Raw genomic sequence first — 9,427 nt, 5'->3', positions numbered from 1 at the left:
CATAAAAACCAGAGTCTGATCATTTCTATGGAAGTGGGCAAACTTACAAATTCAGCAGGGGATCAAATACTTATTTCCCCCACTGTATATAACAGATATTACACAAGATTGTACACAGTACAGAGTTAGTATTGACACGATGAGGGCATGTAAACATTGAGGGGTAATAATATTGCACAATATTGTGTGTTCGTTGTGGACCAACAGCAGCAGGTATCGATCCTTAGTATTAAGTATTAATCATCCGACTCGTTTAGTAATAATGTTTCATATTTGTTTATGTTATGAATTAAACATAGAGCAAAGGATATTATGCATGATTTATATTATTACTGATTAGGTTTAGGAGAACAAATATGAAGTAGACTTAATGCGATATTTTTCTTGCAAGGCGACAAAAGTGATGCAGCGAATACTTCAGTCACATAATCAGTTTTAGTTACATTTTTCCGAATTATGCCAAAGTGAATATGATAACGTAAGTGTTCGGACTGACGTTTGGCTCGAAAGTAAGATGAGTTTTTGTAATAGTGCTGATCAGCGGCGGTGAATTGGTGCGTCTCTCTCCATCGGAGCCCACCCCTGCCTCCCCCCTGCCTCCTCCTGCTTCCGCTCGTATTGTAGGCTGCTGGTAGAGAGGAAGGATATTTGAGAGCGAAAATGGGAGTAGAAATTGAGACGATAACTCCAGGCGACGGTGGGGATAATGCTGCTCGTTGAACTGCGGAACACCCTATTTTAATCACCTAGTATCTGAGTCGTTATTACACCTCGCTTTATCTTTATTTTCTCTCATTTTCAGGGCGGACATTTCCGAAGAAGGGGCAGCTCGTCGTGGTGCACTACGTCGGTGAGTGCGGAGGCTACTGAGAGGAGCTCAAAGATTTGGGCTCAGCATGCTTTATTTTCTTCACTGGGGGCTCTTATTTGTTTCCTTTAGTTAACATTTGTAGGGGGGTTACGTTTTGGCATTGGCTTGAATTGTGAGAATAGGCGGAAGCAGGAGAGAGTTTGTTTCTGCTAACTGTAGCTGGTTGTCCGGTGGTGTTTCTGCTGGTTAGCATCGGAGCTAACGTTCATATCCTGTTAATCTAATTGTTTGTTATGTCTGTCCGGCTAACATTGCCCAGTGTAACGCTACGGACTGTCACTTCTCTGCCTGTTTGTATGCATTACCACACTTTCTTTATATTGTCTCTGCTTAATTTTATTGGGAAGAGTGGAGCTAACGGCACCGTAGCTTAACCTGATCTAACCTCCAGCTAACCGTGCTAGCAATAAGCTAATGCTAACTTTAGGTTTTTGTTAGCCCCCTGGAGCAGAAAAGTGGGACAACTCATCAGCATGAGGACGTGATTCTTTTTGGGGGGGATAAATCAGCTTCTTCCTATCTTATCAGGGACACTCGAAGATGGGAAAGTGTTTGACTCTTCGCGGACTCGGGGGAAGCCGTTCAAATTTAAAATCGGAAACCAGGAGGTTATCCGTGGCTGGGAGGAAGGAGTAGCCCAGGTGAGGAGGAGCCTTTAACACCGAACAGGTCCACTCATAATATATTTAAACAGAGATGAGTACAAGGCGACACACACTCTGCATCCATCCTGCTGTAAACCCTCCTCATTTGATTGTCTTGATAAGTTTTTTATAGTTTGTGGTGCTGTTTGTTTTTATTGCGTGTACTGAAGTGTGTTTTATTCTTTGTCATGTTTTTATTGATATACTTGGACACGTTCTAGTGTCACAAAATGATCAACAACACAAACATTCATTATAATATTACACAGCCATTAAATGAAAGAGGGGTGGACACTTTATTCCGTGGGAAATTTGGTATCCAGTGGTATCATTATACAAATCAGGAGCAATTACATTGAGTAAAAAGTTGTTTTTTTGTTTTTTTTAAAAAGTCGTCAAGAAGTATGTAAGCAGAGATTGGAAATGACAGGTGATAGCATTACATCAGTCATTTTATTATATAATATAATAAAAAATACACAGGTAACTGGCCGTACTGTCCACAGCTCTCTATGCTTGCATTATAAAATAGAGTGAAACACAGATAAATAGACTGATGCTCATGTCCTGCCTTAATTGTGCCTTCATGTCATTTTGTTATGCGTGGTTGCTCCAGCTGCCTGCCAGCTATTATGTCTCGTCTGCAATTTTATTGGAAGTGCAAATTTGAGCCAAGCAAATGCCCGTGGACGTATGTAGCCCTCTATTTATGTCACTTTGCTGTTCATTAGAGACACCGTTTACCTCGTTTTACAAAAGCATCTCGATAGTTACGCGCCGTGCAGCTCTGTGTAAAACACGTTGGCATCACTTACTGATGAGCTTCGCAGCGTGCAATTCTGAAGCCGTTTGTAGCCACCTCTCGGTTCCCATCCGTTGGGTTTGTGTAAGTAATGTTTCCGTCTCCTCCACAGATGAGTGTAGGTCAGCGGGCAAAGCTCATTTGCTCACCAGACTTTGCCTACGGCAGCAAAGGTCACCCAGGGATCATCCCACCAAATGCCACTCTCACCTTCGACGTGGAGCTGCTCAGTCTGGAAGTCTGAAACTTGTGCACTCAACTTTGTTTAATTCCACTCAGATTATCAGGGTGAGGAATTTAACACTGGATAATCCGCTTTAAAAAATCAGCTAGAAAGTCTGTGCAGTGATTTATGTCTTTATGTGTTATTTGGCATTTACTTTGATCAGGTGCACCTTTAGCTGGTCTAATTTACCCAGGGATGTTTAGAGATTAAATCGTATGGATGTAACAAGCTTTAGTCTCTATATCCCTTTAATCTCCTGTTCTCTTCCTCCTCTTTAATCACAGGGCTAAGATCATGTTGTGTTTTTTATTTATTTATTTTTTTATTTTCACAGGTTGACTCCTATCTCGGGAACATGGAGGAAAAATGTTAACAGATGATTCCTGCTCTTGATTCCAGCATAGGACCTATGTCTATAGCTTCATTAGTCCACTTTCCTTTCATTTAGATACAAATCGTGTTATGTCACTTGCTTTAAACCTTTATCCTTCAACACTATATGCTTCAGATTCTTTACAGTAATAAGTCATAGGCCTTCCCATCCCATGTATTTTGTCATATTCTGCTTTGTATTTTTATGGTGATGTTTTTTTTTTTTATTATTATTTGACATAAATTGACTTTATTTGACTCACAAAACGTGTCTGCCATCAGGACCACCTTTTAAGTAAGTACTGAATCAGTCTCATTCCTGTGGCTCTGTGGCCTTTACAATAAAATTGTATTGATTGCGGGTAAAGAATTGTCTTGAATAAAATTAAGAATAAATTGTTTGACACGATATTTCTATGAATTACCTTTGTGATATTTGCTGTTGAAATAAATTAGAACGAATGTGTGCAATGCAGTGTAACCAAGGATTTACTGTTGCTCTCTGCAGCGTGAGCTAAATTACTTTCGTCACTGGACTATATCTACTTTCTTGGCCAAAAAAAGTTAAAATGCTTCAAGGTCAATTTAAGGGGAAAAAAGTAATTTAAACAGAAACATTTTTATTTCCCAGTCACCACAGGACACTTTAGTAAAATAAAACCATTTTCCAAATGGATTAACTTTAAGCTACTCTGTGCTTACAGACGATCTCTGATGTAAAGGTGACATTGAGCAAATTTAAAGCACATTTTAGAACCTGAAGGAGATACTGTTGCTTTAGAAATTTATCACAAATTAATAAAATAAAAAGTTTATCTGCTTCTTCCTCAAACCAATCAAATCGTTGTTTTAACAAACCTAGTTTGAAAGATTAATGAAACCTATGACATTACTCTGTCTGCGTGAGAAGGCTGGAATCGATTCCCTCATGGCTGCACGTCATAGTTGTGGACATTTCAGTCAAGACACCAAAGGCTCTTGAAGGATGAGAGTGCACATTTTTAGTAATAATGCTCAAACACTGATACATATTTTGCATTATTCAAAATAACCCAGTGCAATGAAAGCAGCCAAGACTGAGACAGGTGTTCCTACAACCTGCTTCAGTCAGAAAGTATATCACAATTAACAAATCACAAATTCAGTAAACACCAATGGTCAACAAGTCCTTCCACTGCGTGGCTCAAGAACTACTGTATGTAAAGAAAAGTTCCTCCTCTGTGTGTTACGTCCGGTACATACTGTACGGATGAACCTCACCCAGCACACGTTCATGTTTAGATCCAAACCAAAATAAAAGCTGTCCTGCTAAAAACCGCCTCGTTTTTCTGTCGGCATGGTTCAGCCTTTAGAACGACTCCATGTGTGTTTTGATGTGTACAGGTAAATGTATAAAATCAATAAAAAATGAACCCATAGAGCTGTCCGTAGTTTGTTTAATGGCAAAGAAACCGATGAGATGTCTGTTCTGCACCTGAGTACCACATTCATTGCACATGCTCTGCTTGTCAGAAGTCGATATGTCTAAAAATCCGAATGCCTTCCACTGTGCTCTGTATTATTTACTGTTCCTGAACAAGTCCGGTTTACTCTTCTGATCTCGTGGGATGCTGTCGATGCCGAAGAAATTTCATGGCTCTCCCAATTCTCAGGCCCTCAGAAATTAAGTTTTCAAGACATAAACTATATTATTTTGCACTGAAGATGCTCATTAAAACTTACACATAGGGGCTCAATGCAAGCAGGAGAACCCAAACAAACTGGGTTACATGCAAATTGCAATAAAGAGAAATGCATTTAAACTGCAGGCGGTAGCAGTACGAGTATTCGAGTAGTGAAAGTAATTAATGCACAACTAATCCTTTGTTCTCTAAGGCAAAGCATGACCACAGAATCACAAGGGCTTTTTTGGAAAACCTAAAAAATCTTGTAAGAGGAGAAATCCGTCACGTGGGTGAGACCAAAATATGGTAAAGCAGCATCAGCGCTGTGCCTGCAGAGGTTGGGAGTTGTATTCTTATTAAGTATCAGATTGGTGTCGCTCCGTTCATGCTGGTAGGCGTGCGTCCAGTCCCCGCACGCTGGCGCCGAAGCGAGTGGAGGGCAACGGCGCAGCAACCTCTCAGCAGGGACCCGATATGGTAGACGGGCATGACCTCCTGTGGCGTCCCTCGACACAGCCACGCCATGGTTGGGACCACCGGCATCGCCAGCGCTAAAAGATCTACAAGGAAGTAGCGGCTCCAGTGACACCGCTGGGGGGAGTAGCCCTCTTCGTTTGCTCTGTCATTGTCCTCCGCGTTGTCTTCTTCTATCTCTATCACTGTGGCTTCCTGCCTCACTGGAAGGGGGGCTGTAGGCTGGGGCTGGCAGGTGCGTGGTTCTGCCGGGGCCTTTCTCTCCTCGTCAGGTGGCGTCGGCTCTGCTCTGTAAGAATGCTCAGGAGGGGACAGCGGAGGCAGGGACGGTGGAAACTGCTGCGGTTCTGAGAGGGTGACGTCCGCTGTGGCCGAAGAGATGACGCTCAGCTCTTCCGCGCAGCTTTCCTCGCACAGCCAGGTCATGGTGGGGCTGCAGGCCTGGGAGCGGACCTCGGGCTTCTTCTCCACTGCGGGGACGGGGATGGGGCTGGGGTCAGCGGCGGGGACAGCGGCGCTCGGAGCCTCCTCCTGTGGCAAGTGCAGGAACAGGTGATGGTGGGGGAGGTAGGTGTGTCCGCTGCACCTGCAGCTGCTACTGAGAGTGTGGCAGGAGTGCGACATTGGCAGCACGGCCCCCCCGCTGCACAGCCTCTCGTAGGTGGAGGAGCGCGGCACGGCCGGGGGGGCTCGGATGTGGCCTTGCGGCGGCAGCTGCTCGGACAGCAGGGCCGCCTCCAGGAGCAGGTGGGTCTGTCCCGCCGGGCGGGGGGCTCCGCTCGGCTCTGGAGCGTTCGGGCTGCGCTCCAGCTGCAGGGCCTCGCTGCTCAGTCGGGTGTAGGTGGCGCTGCGGCTCAAAGTGCTGGCTGGGGAGCATCCGCAGGAGCGAGACTTCCCCCCTGGCCGAGCTCCCTGCAACCCTGAGTATGGCTTGTGGGGGTCGTGGGGGTCTTGCTCACGGATGCCCAGGTTGGACCTCACCGTCTCCACCACCTCCTGGAGGTGCTGGATCTCCTTGCGGGCCTCCTTGAGGGCTAACTGGGCCTCCACCCGATGGCATTCCTCTTCTATCCAGTCCTCCTGCATCCTGTACAGCTGGGTCCTCAGCTCATCTATTTCACAGTCCCTGATGACAGATACGTGAAAAGCAGAGTCACCTTTAAGTGTACTTATTTAACATAAAGTAAAACTATTACTTAGATGCACTGCACCGAGGACCTTGACAAACACAATAAGAAGTTCAACAATGAGCGTAGGATGGAAGGAGAAAAAGACTCACCTGTGTTGCAGTCTTTCCACGTTCTCCCTCAGCCTGGCTCGGAGGTGACGTATACACACCTCCTTCTGTTGCAGGGGTGTGAGGTACTGCTCCGGGGTGGGAGGCCTGATCCCATGGTTGTCACTGCAGGCTGTGTGCTTCGCCTGACGCCTGAATCAACACACACACGCACCAAAAAGTGGCTCTGCTTAATGTCACGTGACGGCCGCCGGTGGCCGTGAACTGGGCCGAGCCTGCGTCAACAAACTGACCTCAAGCCGAATGAAGGCAGCGAACGCGTGTGCTGCATGCGAAAATTGTTTCTGTAGCCGTTGCCACAAACAGCTCCGAATGTTGGAGCTGGGGCCGCGACAGCTCTACTTTTGATTTAGCTCTACTTTTATTGTGAAAGTTTTCTCTTTTTTTAACATGATCTCAATTTGCATAAACGGATTGAACAAGAGAAGCTGAGAGGGTCTGAGCAACATCACAGGACTAACTCTCTTAGACAACCAGTCTTTCATAGCTCTTGGCTGTTCAGAATCTCCAGTTCATTTAATTTGAGTCTTGTGAGGACAAGGCTACATATCTCAGATGTTGTTGTGGCTTTGGTAGCTTATCTTCATGCTGGGTTGAGAGGCTTGTTACCTGGGAGTACTTGGATGTGTCCGGGCTGTGGGGCTGCCCTCCGGTGCCCTAACGCGACCAGGGTAGGTGTGGGTGCTGGATGTGTCGGTTTGGGAGTACCGCCCGCTCCCCCCACCTGTCCCCACTGAGCGCCTTGTCAGGAGATCATTCACATTAAGATGAGAAGACAGGACGAAATCAGGATTTTCCCACCACCTGTGTATTTAAAATAAGGCGTAAGAGAGAGAAGGAGCAGTACCTGCGCTGACCTGAGGAGGACTTTCGGCTCGGAGTGAGAGACATTGATGTGCAAAGGAGCCTCCGACCTTCCCACCGCTGTCTCTAGAGAGGGATGCTAGGAGCCCTCACAGCTGGGCTGGAATAACCGGTAAAGACACAAACACATCAGAGGTAAAAACCAGCAAATAAACACATGATTATCTTAATCACAAACTGAAGAGAAAAAAAAAAAAGAATCCCAAACCACTGATTTCAGGAAAGAAAGATCTTGTGTGTGGTCATTATCGCTGGAGGCCTAACCCTAATAATAAAAAAAAAAGGTCCAGGCCAGCAGCAGATAAAGCCTCCTTTCTCTGGTGACACAAAGGGGACACAGTGTCCACATTCAGTGCAGCTGCCGCTCTCTGAGCAGCGTCCTGCCCGTCTGCAGAGCCGCACATAAACATGATTAAACTTCACATTAACTGCTGTCAGAAGTCGTCCAACAAAGACAGTCTGACACACAGCGGTTGGCAGAGATAAGAGGGTCACTGGGGTCATTACCTGCCTACAGTGACACAAGACCACAGCATCACTGGGAATTAACACAGCACAGGGGAATTCATGTATAGCAACTGTATGGCATGAATCATTTAAACTGCGTCACTCCTGAAAAACAACAGACAGGTTCTTTTTTTGTTTTTTTTGTTGTTGTTGTTGTTGTCCCAAAATGAAAATTTTAAAGTCTTCACCGTAGGTCCAGGAATAAAACATAATGTATTGAAAGTTTGCATTGGCATCATGACTTTACATGACATCACTTTTCCTCAGCACAAACTAAAAGTCTGACTTGTAAATGCACAAGACAAATTTCACAAGCTCATATAAAACTTTACATACAGTTATAATATGACTCAAGGTGTGAATATATACAAGTTGTTGGGGGGAAAATTGCTGTACTATTTAAACACACGTCAAACTATGTATATACAAAGCCAATTTAATCAACAGATGCTGAGAAACAAACCCTTTTCAGCACTTTGATCTGCTTCTTCATTTCTAAGCTAATCTGGGCATGATGAAGATGGTCTAAATAAAAAGTCCAAAGCACTGACATACTCCCCCAAGTTTCAGCATCCAAGGCACAGGTGTCATAGTGTTACATTAAAATATGTAACATTACCCAGATGAGAATGAGAATTATAAAATAATTTCCCCCGTTTAGTTCAGGCCCAATAGAACAGAAAATCCAACACGAGTACAAAATGTCCTCGTCTATTTTCTAAAGTCCCTGCAACCCTGTGCAGCTTCACAAAGCTGCTGATCCAGCCTTAAAATATACCTGCGGCTCAACAAATCAGACGCAGCAAAACTCTGCTGTTGATGATAACGAAAGGCGCACAGATGTAACCCGGAGCGTCTCATTCTTGTCCTACATTTAATTTTCTAGGACGACGAGACAGGAGATCTCACCTCCCTCTCTTCGGTCTGCGCAACAAGTGGCGAGTCCTGGCGAGAAATACGCAATCACCTTACGTAATGTGAGTATGAATGTTTACTGAGGGGGCGAGCAGCCTACAGTAGGAGGATGAACCTGTACTCAGATGATGATGTGCTCACTCAGCGCCCTGTGCCGGAATTATTCAGGATGATGCGCTTCGTCCTTGAATCATCAATGCCACCACCACCACCACCGTTGTATTAAATCACGGGGGTTTCCACATCTGTCGGCCACAATAAAGCAGTGATGGATGAGCAGGGAGTTAAATAAAAGTCTCATGATTGTTTTTGCACAGCCGGCAGATCCCTCAGCAGGACTCTTCACACTCCAGGGGATAGTTTCCATCAGAGAAAACGCGCCTGATCAAAGCACAATTTAGTCCCAGCTGTGTCCTACATACTGTGAATCTCGGAAACCTCATTTCTGGTAGCTGCAGACACACACAAGACTAAGACAACCCGCATATTAAAGAGTACCATTTCGGCAGTGGGAAGCTGGGCACCGTAGAAAAGCCTCGGTTCCTGCCTGACTTGACGGTCCCCGGTGGCAGCAGGACGAGAAGAGGCTGGTGGTGCTGATGAGAGTCCATCCTGCAGCCATGGAGCCCGGAGATGAAATGAGGCAACTGCGACTGCTGCATCGGAGCTTCTTAAAGTGACAGTAAGGGATCGTTCCGCCTCGTTTGCCAGGGTTCACATGCACATTTTCTGTTCACGTCTGGGGTGTTACTGGGTGGAGGCGAACAGCAGTTCAGAGGCACTTTATTGAC

General features: G+C 45.4%; 2 protein-coding genes across 4 annotated transcripts; one reads left to right on the top strand and one right to left on the bottom strand.

The window, feature by feature from the left end:
* The first annotated feature begins 572 nt into the window (after positions 1-572).
* On the top strand, positions 573-3,326 carry fkbp1aa (FKBP prolyl isomerase 1Aa). The gene is made up of 5 exons (XM_047595754.1): positions 573-697; positions 803-850; positions 1,400-1,512; positions 2,430-2,605; positions 2,878-3,326. The coding sequence occupies exons 1-4, from the start codon at positions 661-663 to the stop codon at positions 2,559-2,561; spliced, it is 330 nt and encodes a 109-aa protein (XP_047451710.1). The 5' UTR covers positions 573-660; the 3' UTR covers positions 2,562-2,605; positions 2,878-3,326.
* A 567-nt stretch (positions 3,327-3,893) lies between these two features.
* Positions 3,894-9,289, bottom strand: LOC125014555 (syntaphilin). Of its 3 annotated transcripts, none has more exons than XM_047595726.1 (5): positions 9,135-9,289; positions 7,198-7,314; positions 6,960-7,091; positions 6,333-6,482; positions 3,894-6,179 (listed from the first exon to the last, which is right to left on the bottom strand). In XM_047595726.1, the coding sequence occupies exons 2-5, from the start codon at positions 7,239-7,241 to the stop codon at positions 4,943-4,945; spliced, it is 1,563 nt and encodes a 520-aa protein (XP_047451682.1). In that variant the 5' UTR covers positions 7,242-7,314; positions 9,135-9,289; the 3' UTR covers positions 3,894-4,942. The 3 variants fall into 3 exon arrangements, with proteins under 3 accessions (XP_047451682.1, XP_047451689.1, XP_047451697.1); XM_047595733.1 differs by lacking the exon at positions 9,135-9,289 and adding an exon at positions 8,631-9,111; XM_047595741.1 differs by lacking the exon at positions 9,135-9,289 and adding an exon at positions 8,500-8,556.
* Positions 9,290-9,427: the final 138 nt, after the last annotated feature.

Source organism: Mugil cephalus, chromosome 1 (genome assembly GCF_022458985.1).
Source record: "Mugil cephalus isolate CIBA_MC_2020 chromosome 1, CIBA_Mcephalus_1.1, whole genome shotgun sequence".
Taxonomy (NCBI): Eukaryota; Metazoa; Chordata; class Actinopteri; order Mugiliformes; family Mugilidae; genus Mugil; species Mugil cephalus.
This window is presented reverse-complemented; position numbering and strand designations above follow the sequence as displayed.

Coding starts and splice junctions, on each gene's coding strand:
- fkbp1aa (XM_047595754.1), top strand. CDS start 661: ATGGGAGTAGAAATTGAGACGATAACTCCAGGCGACG. Junction 851..1,399: donor CGTCGTGGTGCACTACGTCG/GTGAGTGCGGAG, acceptor CTATCTTATCAG/GGACACTCGAAGATGGGAAA. Junction 1,513..2,429: donor GGGAGGAAGGAGTAGCCCAG/GTGAGGAGGAGC, acceptor TCTCCTCCACAG/ATGAGTGTAGGTCAGCGGGC.
- LOC125014555 (XM_047595726.1), bottom strand. CDS start 7,241: ATGTCTCTCACTCCGAGCCGAAAGTCCTCCTCAGGTCAGCGCAG. Junction 7,092..7,197: donor TCCTCCTCAGGTCAGCGCAG/GTACTGCTCCTT, acceptor TCTCCTGACAAG/GCGCTCAGTGGGGACAGGTG. Junction 6,180..6,332: donor GTGGAAAGACTGCAACACAG/GTGAGTCTTTTT, acceptor ATCTGTCATCAG/GGACTGTGAAATAGATGAGC.